Source organism: Gossypium raimondii, chromosome 7, assembly GCF_025698545.1.
Source record: "Gossypium raimondii isolate GPD5lz chromosome 7, ASM2569854v1, whole genome shotgun sequence".
NCBI classification, from domain to species: Eukaryota; Viridiplantae; Streptophyta; class Magnoliopsida; order Malvales; family Malvaceae; genus Gossypium; species Gossypium raimondii.
In genome coordinates, this window is record NC_068571.1 from 24,362,824 (window position 1) to 24,385,102 (window position 22,279).

The window sequence follows — 22,279 nt, forward strand, 5'->3', positions numbered from 1 at the left end:
ATCAATAATCAAAACACCAAATATTGTTATAGGCGTAAAATAGAATCTTTTTCTAACAAAATTTTGGTAAGCAAGTACGATTATTATAAAGAGAGTTAAATATAGAAATATTCTTCAACAAAAAGTTTTGATAATTCAATATAAATGACTTTTATTGTTTGGTTGAAAAATTATATATATATTTTATTTTAGCAATGTTATAAATGTTAATATTTTAATATTATTTCAAATGTAATATATATATATATATATATATGGGTGCACACAATTTCTTGCAACTTCCTTGTACAATTAGTTTTGTGTATTCAATATTATCGAGATTTTGCCGCAAACTAAAATGAAATCTTATTAACAATAAGATGTTATATTAAAAAATTAAGCGTTGAATTTAAATTATAAATTTTGTTTGGTGTATTTCTTTCTCCTTTTTATGATAATAAAGGAAATCCACTAGGAGCCTTAGCACTCACCGGCGCAGAGCAAAATAATTTTAAAAAATAAACAAAAGTCAGCCCATTCCTCGGGAATCCTATTTTCACAGAAATGATTTTTCTCATTTCTGCTCCTTAGGGATCAAGACACTTCCCCATTATTCCTTCAATCTGGTTCACGAATCCACTCTTCCTCCATCGTTCTCCTTGCGAAGCCCGGGACCGCTCCTTCCAGGTAAAACTCCTCTCCATTTCTCAAACTTTCAACTGTTAATCTCTGTGCGAGTTGATTAGCATGTTTAAACTGTATGGAGAGAAATCTGCTACTGTGATACTGTATATTCTGGATGTGAGCTCGTATTTCAGACTTATCTTGGGACATATTATTGCATTTCTTGATAATCGTTAGAGAATCGCCTTCGATAATTGCTTCTGTAACCCCCAACTCTAACCCCGTTTTAACTGCCCATGAACATGCGAGGGCTTCTGCTACAAATGCTGAGCCCACGTTTGAGTGGAGTATTAAACGTGATGCAATCACCTGCCCTTGCGCATTTTTGGCTACAATCCCCGTCCCAGATTTGAAAAAATCCTTATCAAAGGCTGCGTCAAAATTAAGTTTGATGCATATTCCTGAAGGGGGCTTCCATTTTGCATAGATCACCTTCCGGGCAACCTCCTTTTCCTTGACGCCTTCTATTTCTTTAATGTATCATTGAATGAACCTTGATGTGTCAACCGCCGATTTAGCACAATGTTCATGCATAAATTTGTTTCTTGCAGTCCACAAGACCCACAGACCACAATAGAATGATACGCGTTGAAGTACTGAGCAGTTGTTGAAAACCCAAGTAAACTACTCGAACATGTCCTGTATTGAATTTAATAAGATCCCAGGAAAACCAACTAACACCCATATCTCCTTTGTAACAGGACAACTCCTAAAAACATGATTCATAGTTTCAGCACCCTCCCCACATCTTGGACACATCATATCGGCAACTAGTCTTTTGTAATGCATATTTGATAGCATAGGGAAGAATTTTTTGAAATACGCCATATTGTAATCTTGATTTTAGATGGTAGGTTTAAGCCCCAAAGTTGCTTGTAAAATTCTCTAGCTGCATTTTGTAATTCATCTAGGATAGGAATAGGAATACTTGTCTGTAAAAATTTGTAAGCACTCCTAACGGAGAACTCTCCTGAGGACTCACCTCCCTACACCATCACGTCCTGCTGAGGATTCGCTGCCAGCGGGATTAGAAGTGTCCTGGCCACATCAACATCTGCAAAGGTATTGGTAATAATCTCTCTCTTCCACTCACTAAAAGTTCTCTTAATTAGATCGGAAAATATAGAAACATCAAGGTTTCGAACTGCGTTGCTTAATTTATAATTAATCAAACTCGGTAACCAAGCATGATTACAAATTGAAACTTTATCACCCCATCGAACTCGCCAACACATCCCGTCTTCTAACACTTTTTGAGCTGATGCTTGTCCAAGTGTACGAAGCACCATGCTTTAAATTTGCTTGCATAAAATCTGATTGAGGATAATACTTCGCTTTAAGCACCCGAGCATCATCTTGGATCAATATGGTGTTACTTCTCTAAATTGGACCTTCATTTAAGGGTAGAGTTGTATGTGACATGTGACAGTGCATGTATTATCAGGGCAATGCATTAGACAAGGCGTAATGTTGATTTTATACCACCGTTTTGCTTATGCATTAGATTGGAAATGGAGTTAACATTGAATCTGGACATATTGTTCAGGTTCAATGTGAACTTGGACAACCATAGGTTCATATTCATCTTTAAATGACTTTTATTAATATTTAATTTTTTTAATTTTATTTAGTACTCTTTATAAATTTTAATAATGTTTTTACAAATTTATTATTTAAAAAATATTTTTTTAAATTTTAAAGTTAAGTTCTAAAATGAATGAATTTGGACAATTCCAATAATAAAAAATTTTCTTTCAAGTTTTTTGTTTTTAAAAAAAAATTTGAATTTTTTTTTATGTTTTGCTAATGTGACAGCTGAAGTGGTATTGCCACATCAGCAATTGCTGACATGAAGTGCCATGTCAACACCGTTAATGACCATGTCAGCACTATAATGATCAAAGGCGAAAAATATTGGTAAAAAGTTGATGCAATTTGAGAGCTTGAGGGCTTAATTGAGAGCATTTTTCGTGGAAGAGCTTAATTGATTTTTTCGCGAAAGTTTAAGGGCCTATATACCCCTTTAGCCAAATAAATTTAATTGACCTATTTAGTAAAACTATGATGAGTAAATAATTTAATTCTTGCTTTGAACTCAATTATTTAATTACATTCAAGTAAATAATAATCCAAAGATATTAATTGATTTTAAGTCATCTTTTGTTCCTATTGAGAAAATGAATATCTTGTGAATTGTAATTCATGAAATCTATTTCTCATTCATCGTTTTCATTCATTTATCATAACAGCTTTTAAATTGCATTCCATACTGAGTTGTATTGAGCTAACGAAAGGATCTATGAAACATATATAATTAGATTTTAAATAATCAGTAATCAAGTTTCGACTCTTCATTTATTAGTTATAACATTATTTAGTCATGAAGCCAATCCAAAAGCACCTTGACTAATCTCTCATTATATACCATTACAAAAACAACTTAGATTTATGTTTTCTCCAATGACCTTGTCATTAGTGTAATATACTTAATATCTTTGGGTTAAATTTGTTTGCCCAATATGATTACCATTGCATTTTCATAATGAAAATATTATTACTAACAAAAAGTAATAACAATAATTTATCCTTGATGAACAATACACAGACATGTTCCTTTTTCATAATCTATGTAATGTTGGTGAGATGATACTATTTACTCTTTCTTTGAGCTATGAATTTTACTATTGTGAGCGAAATCATGTCATACATAAATAACATATTCAACATACCAACTTTCGACTCCAAGACCAATGGAATGCAAGCTTTCAGTATATCAAAGTATATGAGTTAGGTACATATTGTTATTTACTGACTCAAAAATGACGTAAGTCACACCATGATTATCATAAGTGAATAAATTTATAAACGTATTTAGGATAAATTCAACTTGAGTCATGTCTAAATATATTTTCAATTTGAATAATCATATCTCATTTGCTCTGATACTTAAAATAAGGTGTCTCTCCAATTGGACTTAATAGACAAAATAATTGTCTCACGAAACAATTTGTAACACCCTAAAACTCGGCTCAAAAGTTTTGATCGAATCTCGGAGGTTACATTGACCATCGAAGTGATCCAAAAGCAATTTATAAAAAGAAATGTTTAGAACTCATTTCGAATACAGTTTGCTAAAATCGTACTAATTGTTTAACAATTTATGGTTCAAAACCACAATTAAGTGGTGTTAAAACATTTAGGAATTTCTTGTTGTACTCTCAAAAATGCATCAATGTTGCCAAATGTATCTCGAAATTTCAAATTAGAAATTGTGCGAAAAATATGTTGTTCAAAATCGAAATCACGTAGCTTAACGCAAAGTTCAAACCTTAACCCATACCACAATTTATATAATCGCTTTACAAAAAATCTTAAAACCAATCGTATAGACTTATGAAAGTTTTAACTAAACCGAATCAAACCAAACTTTTTGAAACCTTCTGCTGTCGAGTCCATCTTCTAACACAAAATTTATTTGAAAGAGAGGAAACTAAGGAATGAGCTACATGAGCTCAGTGTGAGTCTGAAATTATAAACAAAAGCAACAGGCAAAGTATCAAAATGAATATTTAATATGTGCACACAAACAGTGAACGGACAACAAGTATCAGTACTCCATCTTACAAGTAATTTCCAGTAATCATACACACACAGCATAATGGTATATTTTACACGCCAGACTATTCACATTAATTTACAACCAACCAACCAACCAAACATCTCTTCGTCTACCTTTTTTTTTTTGATAAAATCTCTTCGTCTACCTTGCACACCATATAAGGGATACAAAAGGCCCGTCCACCCTACACACCACATAGAACCACAATAGATTCATCCAACCTACACATCACATATAGTGGAACTAAGTCACTCGAGTAAAAGTATACAACTGAGCTGGTATACGGATAGTATAGTGCAATAAATCGCTGCACATAAATATTGCAGTTAAATTTGCCCAAATCAATATTCCTTCTCTTCGCAACCAAAAACCCCCAATTTTATACAAATGTATGAATGCACACCAAACACTAACAGACTCAAAGACACAGAAGCTCATATTCAGTCAGTCAATTTCAGAATCGGTTTTACTAGTTTTACGATATAAAAAATACCTTAATTCATTTATCACATCATCTAAACACATGAACAAACAATTAACTTAAATCCTATATTTGCAAACACACACTCGAATCTAAGCGGAAAATAGAATCCCAACACATTTATAGAGGCATCAATGAACGTTGGACTACATAAGAACTAGAACAGTTCAAAATACGACACAGGATAAAAATTTGCGAAACAGGGTCACACGGCCGTGTGGAATGGCCTAGGTCGTACGGGGGTCTACACGCTCGTGTGAAGGAGACACATGCCTGTGTGACCGAGTTACATGGCCGTGTGAACAGGTCGTGTAACTCACTGTCCAAAATTGGCAAAATAAGGTGCAGGGCAGGCACGGCTGTGTGGAAATTTTATACGCCCGTGTGCAAATCGATAATAATCCCCAAATATCAACTACACAACCGTGTGTCACCAAAAATCATCTAAAAACCCTAATTCCCAAAATCACACGACCGTGTGAATCTCATGTGTGTAGCACACGCCATTGTGGTCACCCGTGTGGTTACCAAACCATACCGAAACAATTTAAAAAAGAGAATTTCAACCAATAAATTGACCCACAAACAATATAGTTCAGAAATACACTTTAGAACACAATTCTAAAATCGGAAACCAGTCGATTTGACTGAACTCAACCAATTTGAAACTCAATTTCGAAATACACAACTACTTTAAAAGCTTTATCAACAAATAAAGAATCAAGAATCTAAATTAAAATTCGAAAACACTTACATGATTCAGCATTTAAACAAACTAATTATGCAATTCCTCTATTGAAAGACCAAAATCAAAACTTTAATGCACGACCACTAGGATACAAAGGAAAGCATAATAGCCAAAAGAAGAAAAAAGAAAAAAAAATGATACTGACATAAGAGAAACAAAAAGAAAACCAACGTGTGAAAGAAAGAGAGGAAAAATAGGATAATGTGAAAGAAAGTAAAAATAAAAAAATCTAATTAAGAGAATAAATAAAGTTAATTTAATACTAAAAAACCCCAAAAATAAAATTCTCTGATTTCTCACATCGGGATTTAAACACAGGACCAAGGCAAACTAGCAACACACTCAACCACCAAACCAATAGACTCATTCTTACGTTAAAACACGAAAATAAACACAATTGCTCAACCTATCACTTACCCTAACCATAAACCTCAAAACTTCTAACCCCAAATTTCAAGATTTTACACAATTACTCGTTTTGATTCCTTAAATTACAAACAACTTAAATTACCTACAAATATAAGTTTTATTTTTGGCATTATGATTTATCCCTATAATACAACCTAATATTAATTTAAACTTAGGTAATCAATAAATTGATATTTATTAATTCATTTTGTTTTTTATGCAAAATTCATTAAGAACAAAATATAAATATAATAATTTAATTATAAAATTTTATTTAATCAATCTATTTGAAAATTGACAAGTATAATGACGAAATCATTGCAATAATGACACAAAATCCTAACGTACCAACCCTTTTAAGCCCTTATCATAGAGTCACTATAGGTCCATCTTGATCCACTTCTAATAGCCATTGTAGACATTTGGACTTCAATCTTCAGAATTTGCATGTTTATCACTCTCGTGTACATCTCTTTTATGTTTTGTACCACTATCATGATTGGATGAATGGATATTGTTGTCTGCATCTTCAGGTAAACTGGTGTTCTCTAATAGCATAGGCAAAAAGGCTGATTGTTTGGAAGTTCCAAAGTTTTCTGAGTTGGTTCATCAACTTCAACCACTGCATGATTTGGATTATGGGATATATTTGCAAAGAAAAAACGCAGATCATTATTGCTCTCAATTAAAGAAGAAATGGCTGAGTAACAACCGTAGCTGCATTATTAGTAGCAGGTGCAGAGTTCAAGCTTTCACCAATAAGAAGTGGTCTAGTAGAGCCATGAAAAAGAACCAACATGGTAACAAGTTGACAAGCAAAAGACTTCTCTCTTATAATGTTCTTATTGGAGTTTGATAAGAATAGGGTAATCTCTTGAATTTTATTGATAGACCTCAAGGGTATATATATATATCTATACAGTAGTAGTTACGTAGGAATCAAATTGCTAAAAGATAATATATCATATAATATCCCATTACGAATCAAATTGCTAAGAGATAATATCACATAATAATATTATATAACACCTTATTAGGAATCAAATTGTTAAAAGATAGTATCCCATAATAATACCCTAACACCCCCTCAAGTTAGAGCATGCAAATCATAATTGCCCAACTTGCTGAGAAGATATTCAAATTGAAGTTTACCAAACGACTTTGTAAAAATGTGTAACACCCCTAATCCGCTTTCTTCGTCGGATTAGGGTTATAGAGTATTACCGTACAAATCAAAACAATTAACATCAAATAGAAACAATTTACCAATTTAAAATATTAACATTCCATTCCACCTATAAGGCCTTAAAAATAGTTTGGGAACAATTAGGGACTAATTTGAAATAAAATAGAAAATTTTGAAAAAATTAGAAACAGGGTCACACGACTGTGTGACAAAACCACGAATTCAAAACATAGTCGTGTGGTCAGCCGTATAACATTTGAACTATGGGACACACGGTCGTGTCCCAACTCGTGTGTCCGCCCGTATGGGTATTCAAAATAGCTTTACGCAGTCATGTCGTAGACTATGTGCCAGATCGTGTGTGCATTCGAAATAAGGTCACGCGACTGTGTCGCTAGGCCATATAACTCTCTGTGACTGTGTGGACCAACCTGCACTTGAAAATCAATAAGACACACAGGTGTGTGACAACCCATGTCCCAGGCCGTGTGCACCAAATATGTCTTCCAAAATAAGCCAAAACAATACCATTTCTTAGATACGAAGCCACAACAAAAAACAACCATTTTCATGCCTTCAAAACTAATTCAAACAAACTTATAATATACCAAAAATCCAACCTAGGTGCTTAACCAATGTGCCCTAATTGACACCACAATTCAATTTCCAAATCAAACTCATATATCACACCAAGCTACTTTGCATTCAAACTATAATATTCAACCATAAACACATACCACACTTATCATTCATTCTTACCATTTATGTCTACCACAAACATATTATAACCATTTATAAGTAGATGAAATTAAGATGCCAAAACACCATCTTTTATACAACTTTGAACCAAAACTAAGCCATATATGTACAAGTAGCTAAAAGAAGGTTAAAACATCATCACATTGACAAAAATAGCTTAAAAATTCCTAGTACATGCCATTTATAACCTACATCAAAAGATCAAAACATCTACCGAGATGATGAACGGATAGTGTGTGTGCTCCGACTCGATCTTCCAACTATCAAAGCTTCTCAAGATCTACAATAGAAAAATACAGACAACGTAAGCAAATTATGCTTAGGAAGCTCATATAGAATGTAACATAAATTGCTAAATCAAGATTATTTAACTTAATTATGCATTAAGTCATAAATCATCTATATGATCATTTGATTCATTTTCGTACAACAAACCTCGATAGTTCAGTGAAGTATTCACTCCAATGGTGTACCTTGCCGAATAATTCATTATTCCAAAGGATGCCATGGTATCTTCCAACCATGGTCTTATGCATTCCCGAAATAGTGCCATAGTATCTTTCAACTATGGTTTTGATCGTTACCGATGTAATGCCCTAATATCTTTCAACTATGGTCTTATTCATATTGACTTTAATGCCATAGTATCTTTCAACTATGGTCTTACGCATTTTTGGTTTAGTGCCATAATATCTTTCAACTATGGTCTTATTATTTCGGTTTAAATATCGTGATACCTTTCAATTATGGTCTTTCTCGTTTCTCAATCCAAGGAATTTGACGAACCAATTATATATAGATAATCATTGAATTACAAAACATCAATTAATTAACTACTAAATTAACTTACGAACTTACCTAGACCAAAACGGTTGCAAAAACAGATTCGACGACTAGTCCGAAACTTTAGTTTTTCTTTGATCTAAATCCGATTGGTTTGTTTCTTAATCTAAATAATAATTTCATTCAATTAATACCATTCCAACACTCAAATAAGCCATTTTATACAATTAAGTCAATCCATCATCATTTTACAAAATTACCCCAACATTTTATCTTTATGCAATTTAGTCTATAAACCCGAAACTTGCAATTTAACCACAATTAACTAAAATTCATGCTAGTCGATTTTCATAGGGATCCATTACAGCCCATATTTATCACCATTTCACAATGTTTACATGAAATTTTACTATTTTCACAAATAAGTCCCTAAACATTAAAATTACCAAAAATCACTTAACAAAATACTTATATTTAGCTACTAACCTTAGTAATCTATCAACTAAGTTCAAAACATATTCAATTCATTCATGGTAGATCCCTATAATTTTAACAATTTTATGAATTGACCCCTGGGTTAGCTAATTTAAGCTAATACAATCACAAAAACACAAAAATAATTAGAAACAAAATAAAAATCACTTACCATGCAAGGAATTAGCTTGGCCGAAAGTTTGCTAACCTTTTGGCTATGGTGTTCGGTCAAAGAACGCACAAATGGAGAAGATGATCACTTAATTTTGTTAATGTTATTTAATTTCACATTTTACTATTTTACCCTTACAACATTAACTTTAAATTTCAACCAAACCTTGTCCATAATTGTCTACTATCTAATTTCATGGTTTATTTACCCATTAAGTCCATTTGATTTACATTATCTAGTTGTTTAATACATTTAGTTAGTGGAGACCAACTTTTACTTCCTTTACGATTTAGTCCTTTTTAATTAATTAACTATCTAAACGTTAAAATTTCTTATTTGAATTTTAGTATGACTCTAATAAATAATAAAACACCGACTCGCTTTTTGGAATCGTGGTCCTGAAACCACTGTTTCCGACACCACTAAAAATGTGTTGTTACAAAATGTTAGCTAACTTAACAGAGGTTGAAACATAAGAAGGTGCAATCAACCCATCCTATATTGCATCTCTAGCAAAGTGACAATCCACTTCAATATGTTTAGTACGCTCGTGAAATATGAGATTCTGTGCAATATGTAGCACAAATTGACTATCACAAAATAAAAGAATTGCTTTAAGATGATGAACACCTAAGCTCAATAGCAAGGCCTTCAGCCACTTGAGCTTACCAGTGACAGAAGCCATAGACCTATACTCAACCTCAGCAGAAGAACGAGAAACAATATGTTGTTTCTTAGTTTTCTAGGAAATAGGAGATTGTCCTAGAAAGACAAGCCAACCAATAGCAAATGTCGAGTTAATAAACAAGTAGCCCAATTCAAATCACACCATCCTTTCAAGGATAAATCACTATCAGATCTCAAAAGAATCCATTGGCCAATAGAGCCTTTCAAGTACCAGACAACACGTAGAGTCGCATCCCAATGCTCCTGCCTCGGCTCATGTATAAACTGGGATAAGACATGAATCGAGTATGTCAAATCAGGTCTGGTCACTGCCAAATAAATCAAATGACCCATTAACCATCTGTACGACTCAGGATCAGACAAAATTGTCCCTGTAGCATGCTCTAATTTATGATTTTGCTCTATTGGCGATCATATGGGCTTTGCTCCTAAAAGACCCACCTCCGAAATAATATCAAGTACATATTTCATTTGATAAAGAAACAACCCCAAAGAGCTATAAGCTACGAGCTACCTCTATCCCAAAAAATATTTCAAAACACCAAGATCATTCATATGGAAGCAAGAACTAAGATACCCCTTAAAAGTTTTCAAAGCAGCGGAATCGTTCCCAAAAATACTTAAATTGTAGTTTAGTTTAGGAACGTAAAGAACTTATTTTAAATAAATTTTGCCTGTCAATTTAACCATTCCTTTTTGGGTAGCCACCACTATTTGGCAATCAGAGAGTTCTACGGAACATGCTACAACATCTCTCACATTCGTCAAACACATAAGATCACTCGCAACGTGATTTGAACATTCCATATCAATAATCCAATTATTCTTGGACTTACCATTCAACTGAGTGGAGGTTGATTGTTTATTATCGAACACCGCTAGAAGAGACTGCCATTGGTCAATGGTAAAACCAGGGAGGGTCGCCTCCCTTGGTGGTGGTGGAGGAGGAGAAGACTCGCCGCTAGCCATTTAGAATAATGAAAGAAAAAATTGTGTAAAAAACCTTACTCATATGCCATGACAAAAATAGGGTAATCTATTAAATTTTATTAATAGATCTCAAGAGTATATATATATCTATACAATAATAGTTACATAAAAATTAAATTAATAAAAAATAATATTCTATAATAATATTATATAATATTGATTAAGAAACAAATTACTAAAAGATAATATCTCATAATAATATTATCAAGAGAATTAAGTTAGTTAAAGCAACCTTGGCCAAAAATCAAGGAGCTGTCGATTTAGGAGGTCTCAAAAGAGTTGAATAAAGCTTTGACAGGATGAGTTGACTTTTGATTGAATGTTTTCCGGAGACAATTTTAAAAATTCCGATCATCAAACTATTTTTCGTAAAAATAGACATAAAAAGTAACAAATATTTTTCGTCAGTGCTTAGCGGTTGATAAAGGGCCGTGCTTGGCTGGCCCGGAGGTGCTGGGTCGGGCAAAATTTGACGTCCATTGGGTCGACAGGGCCTGTTTGACATACGGATAGTATTAGTAACTCGTTTCATTACGATTACAGAAAACTTGAATCAAACAATTGGGAGCTTTACTTTTGAGTGAACAACTCTCTCAAAGCAATGGCAAACAATCCCTCACAGCTTCTTCCTTCAGGTGACAGTTTTTCTTTCACTTTCCCTTAAATTTCTCGAGAAAGTTGGATTAAATTCTGATTTGGGTTTGCTTGCTTTGTGTTTACAGAGTTGATAGACAGGTGCATAGGGTCCAAAATTTGGGTGATAATGAAAGGTGACAAAGAGCTCGTGGGTACTCTCAGAGGCTTCGATGTCTACGTTAACATGGTCCTTGAAGATGTCACCGAATAGTAAATCTCTCCCCTTTCTCTCTTTGAATGTTTAGATATAGATTAGACATCATATCTAGGCTTTGATTTCCCTTGTGTGTGTTAGGGTTTTATGTACAATCGTGTTAGGGAAGTGACGGGCAAGAGATCAAGTTGGAGTTTTGGTTTCTGGGTATTAGCCATTGTTTCATGTATTTAAACAAATTTCAAATTTATGGTATCCCTCTTTGTCCCATGACTTTTGTTTGCCCTGAATATTCCGATGAATTTAAGATTTGCTTTTCATCTTTTGGTTCAATGTTTGAATTCTTTCTCAGTAGCAAGGTGGTAACCGGAGAAAGTGAGATGGCTTAAAAGTTTGTTCTGATAGGGTGTGATTTAGAAGTAGTTTTCTTCACAACATTGGTGCCTTCTGTCAGAGTTTGGTTTTTCAGCAAACCATTTTGATCTCTGATAAATTTGTATCATTGGCATCCTCGGAACATATCAAGAACCAGCAATCTATGTAGCCAATGTTTTTGGGCTCGATGTCTGCTCACTTAGCTAACTACATTGCTTCCAATTTGATATTCATTGCTTGGTTGTACTTTTTTTTCACATTTATTTTACTATGTGATGTTTCTTTTTTCATTCGAGAGTGATAAGGTGTTTGATTTTCTTACTCATGTGCTTGAAAATAATGAGAAGATGTGCTCTTTTGATTGACTTGTATTGGCCTGGCAACAGATTTTCCCGATGCTTGTATACGTAAGTAATTGGAGAATGTTTATCACTGGTGTTGGTCTTGATTGCTTTTTCGTTTCTGTTGCATCACAGCGAGATCACTACTGAGGGAAGACGGATCACGAAGCTTGATCAAATTTTGCTTAATGGAAATAACATTGCCATTGTAAGTTTAAATGATTTGTGACCTAGTTAATACACTTCTTAAGATCACACTGTACTTAGGTTTGGCATATTTATTGAGGATTGCATTATATGGTTAAGCACATGAAGTGTAGAACTGTAGATCGCCAACTAGGGGCAAATGTATCAGTTTGAACTATAGAAACCAAATGCGGCCCAACATGAAGAATTGCAATGAATTCCACTATCTAAATTTCTCATAATAATTCTTTTTTGTACATTGCAGCTGGTCCCAGGAGGCTCACCTGATCCACAATGAGGCTGTCAGCTCTTTTGGTTTTTAGGTTCTTCCCTTTCAATGTTATCAAATTCTCAGCTTCAGAGAGAACTCTGGCATAGAAGGAAACCTCTTATCATTTAGACCTTAATCACTGTAAGATTCCCCAGGTTTCATTATAGGACAGAATTGGTCACACAATTACTGTAATGGTTAATGATTTGATTAGGCGAATCATAACTGTGATTCGACGTCTGTATCTCTAATTCAATTTTAACTATATGATCAAGTTGAATGCTTTGGTAATCCACTAGCTTCTGCGTTCTTAGGAATAATCTATGGCTAATAAGCAAACATGAACATTTAGTATAGAAGAATAAAGCCATTCCAAGGATCTTGAAATCGACATGATTATCTAACTTTTGCTTGGGAATATGCCAAAGTTTTATTGAATACATAAAGCAAACATTTAAGATACCAACAAACATCTCTATCGAGCATCCTTGGAGAGAAGGTCGTTTTTTTGGACAGCTCGAGCATTGCAGAAGTCATCAACGCAGTCCCCCCTTTCGAAAACAGCAGCGGCCCCCATTCCACTGCCTGCATGACAAGAGATTCGGATAAAGAAAGGAAATGAACCAGGCTTAACATTTCAGTTCAATCCTCGGTTAGAGGGGGAGAGAAGGATAAGGATACCTATGCACATTGAGATCACTCCAAAGCGACAGTCCTTCCCACGACGTTTCATCTCATTCAATAGAGTTCCCACACATCGAGCTCCTGATACATAGAATAGTGTATAGCAAAACTTAATACATGTTTATACAGTAATACTGTTTATCTGTGTATTGGCTTGTGTGCACTTCCATGCAGCAACCAGGTTGGATAACCAGGGCAATTGTTTTTTTAAGTACCTGTAGCACCCAAAGGATGCCCAAGGGCTATTGCACCTCCATTAACATTGACCTTTTCACGATCAAGCCCCAATTTCTTGCAAGAGTATACAAACTGGGATGCAAATGCCTGAGGCAAAATACATATTGCATAATTAGAAAAAGAAAGGAGGGCTTAAATTTGATTCACCCTCAAAATAAAAATCAACTAAAGAAACCCATCACCTCATTTATTTCAAACAAGTCTATATCATCAAGCTCAAGACCAGCAGACTTTATAGCAGCCGGTATAGCAACAGCAGGGCCAATGCCCATCACAGCAGGATCCACACCAACAGCAGCAAAACTCCTATAAAAAAAGGAGCAAAAACAAGCAGTGTGATCAGCTTACAAATGTGAATTTATATATCCACTCCTACCTAAAATTCTCCTACGGTAATCAGTCCATAAATTCTCATTACCTGAAAACGCCGAGGATTGGAAATCCTTTTTGCATAGCCAAACTTCTCTTCATAAGGAGGGCTGCACCTGCACCATCACTTACTTGGCTTGCATTTCCTAAGAAAAAAAAATGTTGCAAGCTGTAACACAAGTTTCATACAACTGCATATTGTTGTTCTCAGAATTTCACAAGTTTTGTGATTATATATACCAGCAGTGGTGGTTCCATCCTTTTTAAATGCAGGCTTCAACTTTGCTAAATCTGCCATGTTTGTGTTTGGGCGGATTCCATCATCTACCATAATTGTGGCTGCCTTCTCTTCCCCAGTTTTGGGATCCACAATCTTTACAGATTAAAACAAGTTAACCAAGCATCATAAAACAATCCTAAACCAGAATAATTTACTACACAAAACTTACCTTGGTAAGTACAGGGACAATTTCATCTTTGAATTTACCAGAGGCTGTTGCAGCAGCAGCACGTCGATGAGATTCAACCTACGTTAACAAATTGCAGGCGTTTCAGACTGATAATAATTAAGCTTATATCAGTATATAAAAGTAAATGCACAGAACTCACAGCAGCCTGGTCTTGCTCTTGCCGTGTCACACCATAGTGTTCTGCAACATTTTCAGAAGTAATGCCCATAGGAAGAAGGCAATCCCGGGCTTGGGCAAAGCTCTCTACCTGTGAAAACAAGTTGCATGTTACCATGTAAAAGATATCCTAGATAGTGAGTACAAACTATTTGTTCATAATACCTTTGGGTTAACTTTGGGAACCCCAGGAACAACTTTGTCAGTTGTCATGCTCTCCAATCCAGCACCAATGCCTTCATTCAAAGCCAACTAGGTGAATGCCATTCATATTCAAATAAATCCGTCTCAGCATTCATATACATAGATAAGGCATAGTATCTTTACCAATATCATAAAATCCTGCTTTTATGGAAGCAGCAACATCAGCGACTGCTTGTAGGCCAGATGAACATTGCCTGTTGACAGTTCTAATAGGCACCGTATCTGGTTGACAAGTGTTATTATTTTAGCAATATGTATATGAAAAGGGACTGTAAAATGTAAATTAAACCAACAATTTAGAAGTCAATGCATGCCTTTCATTTGACATCTCTATTATCAACATAGTAAAGTAACCACCTTGGTGACTCCATATCTAGCATGCCAGTAGCAATTAACAAATGAAATCAAAGAAGAGGCATACCAGGGAAACCAGCATAGAATGCAGCCATCCTACACTCGATTCCTCTTTGTGAGCCGGGTGCCAAAACCGTACCCACAACTATATCAGAAACTTCACTTGGGTCCAACTTTGTTCTATCTATCAAAGCCTGCATGCCATGGAGAGTTAAGTTAAAGATAGGAGGGAACAAGGTAACGACAGCTCAACGCAAAAACCAAAAGCAACATCTAACCTTCAAAACAGGGGCAAGTAAATCATCTGCAAGTGTATCCTTGAAGCCTCCACGTTTGGCCTTACAAATTGCAGTGCGGCACGCCCTGTGTAAGTAAAAAATATTTATAAAATAAAGATTTAGAGTAGGGAAGAAAAGGATACTGTAAAACAACTTACGCCACAATCACAACATCGTCCCCGAAGGCAGCCGTCCGGTGATAAGCAGCGCTATCCCCAGCCGCACAATTTGAAGGCTGATGAAATGAAATCAAACCCATTCTCTAAAATGAAAGGAGAAACAAAAACAAGAAGAAAAAATCTAATGCAAAGGATTAAGCTTACAAAGAGAGTAGCAGCAGATTCATGAGAAGAAGAAGAAGAAGAAGAGGGTCGTAAATGATGAAGCAAAACTCTCTGCCTGTTGAGTGCTTTCTCCATATCTACTGATCTATTAACCTCCCACTCAGTCCTTTATGATCTCCCAATTGTTTCCTCTCTTCCCTAACTGGGTTTTATAGTTAATTTTTTCAGGGACTTGGGGAAGTTTGGTCAAGCTTTTTAGAGGTCAGCTTTCGAGCTTGGCAAGTATTTGATAGTGGGAAAAGATACATACATCCCCAACAACCAATGAGTAGAACCTTAGTGGAATGAACTGTATCTTATTTAAAAAGCAAAATTTTTTCTTGACATGTTTTTCTCATTACTTGTAGGTTTCCACGAAAATTACTCCCGCGTTTTTCAGTTGTACTATTAAGCGTTCTTCAGGTTTTCTTTTCGCAAATTTAACGTTTTTCAGTTGTAGTATAATATTTATATTTTATATATGATTTTCACCCACACTTTCTATTTCTTTGATTATTTATAAATTAAAATTTTCAACATATTTTTACTTTTAGACATTTACTTTTTCATTTTTATACAATTATTACCACCATTAAATTTCTTTTATTAAATTCTCTAGCGTGAATGACAAAAATATTCACTTGATAATCATTTAATAATAAAAATATTAATTAAGATTTTTTCTTCTTAATAACACTCATTTAAATTTGTCATGATAAAATAATTATCTTTTATTTAAGGAAGTTGATATTAGCATTTTGATTGAAATTGTTAACTATTAACTATTTAGAAATAAAGAAACCAACCACTCAAAAAAAAAAAAGAAGAGAAATCAAATTATGTTTAAAATTAAAATAATCTATTTAATCTCTAAGATTTAAGATGGTATAGGAATTCTAAAAGAAGAAGAAGAAGAACATATTCTGTGTATAAGCTAATGAAAGGTTTAAATATAGCCTTACTTCTTACCTTCATTTAGTAATTGACTAAATGCCTAACACATGTGTCAGTGTCCGCACACGTACCACACATTTATTTTTGGATAAAATTTGTATTATTTTTCAAAAATAAAGAAAATCTAGTAAACAAAAAATATCTCTTTTGAACTATTTTTTTAAAATTAGATTTGCCAGTTTTATCTTTTGTCTTGTGTTTTTACTATTTTGCCCTTCACCTAATAGTATAAATAGGAGGCTAGCTTCTATCATTCTTCTCATTTCCCTCATTTTTTTTTCTCTGAAAGCTTTTGTTATTCTACTAAAAATTACCGTTTGTGACCCCTCTAAATTTTCTTGGAAATTGATCCTAGTGTGATTTTTTCGGTCAAATTTTTCGACCGTCTTTAAACTTATTTTGATCTTATTTCCCGTAAACTTAAAAAGAGTAATACCAATTGAGTTCCATCTTCCTCATTCGGCTGTACAAATTTTGGAAGCATTGTGTTAACATGCAGGGGCAACATCCATTTCCAATTACATCGATCAAGACGAAACCGCTTCTAAGGCAGTGGTTCTCCACGACGCAATATTTATTTATTTATTTTCCTTATTATTTGTACTTATTAGTGCTAATGTGTTTTTTTTTACAGTAGTAATTTTCCAACAATAACTAGTATAGATAAAGGAAACATATTCAATTATATTAGTGTAAAATTAAAATGGTTTTATGTATTTTAATAATTTTGTTTTTACAATCTATTTATTATATTTCATGTTTGATTTATCTATACTATTAATAAAATACTTGACTGAGTTGGTGTCACAAGTTAATCGGATACTAACTTGGTCAGGAAATGACTAATATATCATTTTATTAAATGACTACTATATTATTTTGATGACCTTTTTGCCTTTTCATACCTTTATATAGTTTTTAAATAAAAGAACTAAAATTAACATTGTCGAAACCTTTTTGGAAATCGACTTTTTATTTTAGAAAATGAAAATGGAGTCGCCACCAATCCTTTTTATTAGGTGTGATCGGATCACCTTATAATTTGATCATTTTAATAAAAGGTTAGATTTACTAAAACGATTATTTTTGGTCTACAAAATCCAGGAAATGGGTTCGGGAGTCGGTTATGCATGAGGAAGGATTAGTACCCTCATAATGCCCAAAATTGGTTTCTAGTTGATTACTTGATGTCTTAGTGTCAAGAATTGAGAATTCAAAGAAAATTTAAAGTACGATCAATTTTTTTGAATGATGTTATTTGGTTAAAATATCGCTAACTAAATTAAATTTTATGGAAAATGCCTTCTTATTTCGAGTTAATCAAGAAGAAAAGATCATTCCCCGTAAGTTAGGGCACGAGGTCTCGAATCCTCAAAAACAAGAATAATCGCCATTTAATTATTACCTAAGTCCTATGTGTACTGAATTTTAAAAGGATGTTCGATTATTTCGGTTTAAGGAGAAAGTCGTACCCCATAAGTTAGGGCACGATTTCTTGAATCCCCTAATTAAAGAACATCGTCTCGGTTCTAATTATTTCCTATGCGTCGGGTAAAAGCGAATATAACATTTAATGTGATGTGCAATTAATTTGTTTGAGTTTGGTACCAAATGAACGAGTGTATGTAAGCAAAATATAAAATAAAATAATGGTAAAAAATAAAATAGCTACATAGGTACAAACGAAATAACACTATAATGAAATAATAATAAAAGAATAAATTAATTGTAGTAAAGGTAATGAGGTAAAACAGTAAATGACTATAACTTGATAATAATAATAGTAATAATCATATCTAATGACAAAAATAAAATAAAACAAAAATAACTACTCAACGATGTAAATAAAATTACATAATTTAGAGAGGGTAAAATATAAATAATCATAAAATAAAAGTGTTGGAAATAATAAAATAAAATAATAAAATAACAAAAAAAATAAAAAATAAAAAATAAAAAATAGGCAAAGGACTAAATTGAAAGCTAAACGAAATTCCAAGCATAAACTAAAAGAACAAAAAAAAACAAAGAATTAAATCAAAATAAAATAAAAAGTAAAGGGACCCAAGGTGTTATTTTCCCCAACCCAGCATACGTGTCATTCCCTTGGTAGGTCAATAGTAGGTCAGGGGACCAAAACGTAAGAAAATAAAATAAAAGGGTAAAAATAAAATAAAAAGGAGTATAGGATGAAATTAAAAAAGGGAAAAAAAGAAAAGATTTAGGAAGCAATTTTCCCAACCCTTTAAAAAACACGTGGATCTTGGGGCTATTTGGGTCGGATCTTCGGTTTGTGCCAAAACGACGTCGCTTTGGACATCTGAAGCCAATCCCAAAATGACATCGTTTTAGGGGCCTATATAAATTAAAAAATCCTAAAAAAAAATCACTTGGTTTCATTTAAAAAAAATTCTTTCTCTATTTCTTTCTTTGAAATCCTCTTCTTCTTTCGACCTTTGTACCGTCACAACTTCGCCATGGCCACCGGTCATCGGCGATGGCGACCATCGCCTCCAGTGGCCAAAAATTCAAAAGAAAAACTTTTTTTGGAATCCCCTCGAAGCCTTGGAATCAAATCCAGGGTTAAAATACCCCAAAACCCAACCAAAATTAGAAAATACGAGATGAAACTTTTCGGCTTCTTTGTGTGTTTTTGAGAAGCAGGACGAACCCTACCCTCTCCTATGAAATCAGAGAGGGCCTGTCTATCATCGGAGACAGGGGCCACGTCCGTCTGCAATGGGGAGACGAACCGACGCTCAGGTAAGAAATAACTTTCTTTTTCTTTTATTTACATTTTTCGTGAAATATAAAAAATAAACTACCTTTTCTTTTAAAACTTGTTGCTTTTTTTGTATTCAATTTCTTCCTATTAAAAATTACAGAAGATTTAGCCTTTATAGCCGAACCAAATACAATATTCTTTTCTTTTCTTTTTGTTTTTCTTTGTTTCTACTCTCTGTTTCTTCTTTTGCAGGTGCCATGGTGGTGGTCAACGACGAGGAAATGTGTGCTCCTTAGCCATTTCGGTGAAATGATGGCAGGGGGCAGACCTCAGGGCGTTGATGTCTTCAGGAGAAGTGCCCGCTGACGTGGCAAGGAGCAGCGGCTTGAGGCTTAGGGGGAAACTAGGGTTTTTTGAAAAAAAAAACATTTAGGTTGTGGGCTTTGGGGCTTCTGTAAATGGACTGTGTGTTATTACTTTTGTTTTCGTTGTTTTGTTTATGTTGGGTCTAGGCCAGGCAAATTTTGGCCTCTACAAATATGTCTAAAGATTAAACTCATGTTTGATGGATTTTTAAACAAATTATTTACCACTACACCAATAATAATTCTTGAGTAAATTTTATAAAAAATTAACTTTTAACATAAGATGTTTTCTAATGGTTGTCAAACCTACCAAAAATAAATTCTTACACTTAAACTGAAATTAAATTAAATTTGTAGTATAGTAAGTAGGGTCGATACCACAAAGACTAGACTGATCAATTTTATTATTTCCTACTACCAAAAATTTATGTGAACCTATGAAAATAAAGAAGGGGAGATTAAATCTAAATATAAAATAAATAACTAAAATTCAAATAAAAATAAATACTAGAAATAAATTGAGCGCAATAAAAATAAACAAACAAAATTAAAGTTGTGTAAATCGATATAATGAAAGCTCCAACTTCAGGCACGATTTTGACTCTTACTTCGAACAAATTTCGGACAATGGATTTTCTCCTCCAACCGATAAGTCGGTTATAGTGATCGAGAAACAGCCTCAAACCATGATCCGTTCTGTATGTAAATTAATTACAGGAACAACTCAACAGCTAATCATTACCAAGTAAATAACCTTGAAATTAACTACCACAATTTAATTTCTATGCAATTTTGTGAACTAAAAGGACCCAACTCAAATCAATGGTCTCAACTTCATGAGTTATTTAAACTTGAGCGTTAACTCCCTAGACGGATCCAACCAATCACTGAATTGGTCGCGTCAATTTAATTTTCAATGGACTAAACATGACAATTATTGATTGTACTGGTTCACCAATCATATGCCATCCAACACCAAATCAAGGGACTTTTCTCAATTTTGATATTAAAACGATGTTATGAGACAACTAATAGAAAATTAATGAATATTGAAGTTGAAAATATATGTATGATTTTGAAGTCTTATGATTTTAATACCGAATAAATTATCCACCTAAAACTAAAATAAATATTTAGCTACTCATAATTTGAAGAACAAACAAGAAATAATTGGAAGAAAATTGCTCAAAGACGAAAAATTTAAGAAAATTATCCCAAAAACTCAAATCCTTGTGGGGGTGCCAAAAACCAAATTCAAAGTCTGTCCTATGCGGCTCAAAACCAAAAATCAAGACAGAAGTTTTTTTTTCTCTTTTTATGCGTGACTTCATCTCACACTTCCCCATATATTATATATATATATATTATATAATAATTAATAAATCCTAAAATATAATGTATAATTTTTTTATCCTTCAATAAAAATCTAGTGTTACGGGGTTAAACTTTTCGTCTTGCAATCCGTACGACCTTAAGTAGTTTTTTTACTTCAAATACACTTAAGTCAACTTAACTCTTACAAAGTGAGAATTCTCATAAAAATTCTCTAAGGCACCGAATTATAAAATGGAAGCAATTCAAAGACAAAAGAAAGCTTAAAAGAACAAAATGGCCACAGAAAAGCAAAACACACCAGATGTTTGAGTAAATGCTCTCAATATATTCTTCAACTCAAAGAATAAGATACAATGGAGGATTACAAATGAGGGGTAGACTCTCTATATAGTTGAGCTCCCCCAAAATCGACGGTATAAATTGAGTTACATCGACGAACGAGATCGAAGTTTATCTATAATTAAAGGATTGGCATAATCCCTAAGATTACAAAATCAAATCTTATAATATTACAAATCTTTTAAGATTACTTTCCATATTTACTACGGTAACCCTAATTTTCCTTAAGTACTTCGCTGGGCCACTAAGACTTCAAGTAGATGGGCTTCGTAACTTGTTCTTCGAATCGAACTAGTTCAAGTGGGTCAAATAAGCCCCATTTAATATGTCGACCTTCATGGAATGCTCTTTGTGCTTTGGTCACAGGCTTTGAGCCATGGCCTGTGACATTCTCCCCTCTCACAAAGCCTTCATTGCACCCTTGGAATGGAATTGGTTTGATTTGCCTCGAAACTTTCTCGACACCTTGGCCCTTTCTTGACTAGTCTCATTGTCGGGTAGTCCCGCCCCTTGGAACCATTGCATCAGCTTCCATTGTTACCTAACTCAAACC

The 22,279-nt window shown here is 33.8% G+C and overlaps 2 protein-coding genes and 1 long non-coding RNA gene across 3 annotated transcripts; 2 read left to right on the forward strand and 1 right to left on the reverse strand.

Moving 5' to 3' along the window:
- Positions 1 to 442: 442 nt before the first annotated feature.
- Positions 443 to 1,861, forward strand: LOC105798963 (uncharacterized). Its single transcript, XR_008197681.1, has 3 exons — positions 443 to 666; positions 1,215 to 1,282; positions 1,365 to 1,861. It is a non-coding gene; the product is annotated as an uncharacterized LOC105798963 (long non-coding RNA).
- Positions 1,862 to 11,451: 9,590 nt separating this feature from the next.
- On the forward strand, positions 11,452 to 13,224 carry LOC105798958 (sm-like protein LSM5). The gene is made up of 4 exons (XM_012629232.2): positions 11,452 to 11,605; positions 11,693 to 11,816; positions 12,612 to 12,684; positions 12,928 to 13,224. Exons 1-4 carry the CDS (start codon positions 11,572 to 11,574, stop codon positions 12,958 to 12,960), a joined length of 264 nt encoding a protein of 87 aa, XP_012484686.1. The 5' UTR covers positions 11,452 to 11,571; the 3' UTR covers positions 12,961 to 13,224.
- Positions 13,225 to 13,261: 37 nt separating this feature from the next.
- Positions 13,262 to 16,298, reverse strand: LOC105798950 (3-ketoacyl CoA thiolase 1, peroxisomal). Its single transcript, XM_012629221.2, has 14 exons — positions 16,009 to 16,298; positions 15,844 to 15,920; positions 15,686 to 15,770; positions 15,475 to 15,601; positions 15,177 to 15,275; positions 15,015 to 15,085; positions 14,833 to 14,940; positions 14,673 to 14,750; positions 14,464 to 14,596; positions 14,273 to 14,369; positions 14,037 to 14,160; positions 13,833 to 13,941; positions 13,615 to 13,698; positions 13,262 to 13,518 (listed from the first exon to the last, which is right to left on the reverse strand). Exons 1-14 carry the CDS (start codon positions 16,102 to 16,104, stop codon positions 13,409 to 13,411), a joined length of 1,398 nt encoding a protein of 465 aa, XP_012484675.1. The 5' UTR covers positions 16,105 to 16,298; the 3' UTR covers positions 13,262 to 13,408.
- Between the last annotated feature and the right edge of the window lie 5,981 nt (positions 16,299 to 22,279).

What these genes read in the sequence shown, in the direction of transcription:
- LOC105798958 (XM_012629232.2), top strand. Translation starts at nt 11,572, where the DNA reads ATGGCAAACAATCCCTCACAGCTTCTTCCTTCAG. An exon ending in CTTGAAGATGTCACCGAATA is followed by an intron (nt 11,817 to 12,611) that starts GTAAATCTCTCC and finishes GTTGCATCACAG; the next exon opens with CGAGATCACTACTGAGGGAA. An exon ending in ATGGAAATAACATTGCCATT is followed by an intron (nt 12,685 to 12,927) that starts GTAAGTTTAAAT and finishes TGTACATTGCAG; the next exon opens with CTGGTCCCAGGAGGCTCACC.
- LOC105798950 (XM_012629221.2), bottom strand. Translation starts at nt 16,104, where the DNA reads ATGGAGAAAGCACTCAACAGGCAGAGAGTTTTGCTTCATCATTTACGA. An exon ending in TTCCCAAAGTTAACCCAAAG is followed by an intron (nt 14,941 to 15,014) that starts GTATTATGAACA and finishes TTGTTTTCACAG; the next exon opens with GTAGAGAGCTTTGCCCAAGC. An exon ending in GGATGGAACCACCACTGCTG is followed by an intron (nt 14,370 to 14,463) that starts GTATATATAATC and finishes TTTTTTTCTTAG; the next exon opens with GAAATGCAAGCCAAGTAAGT.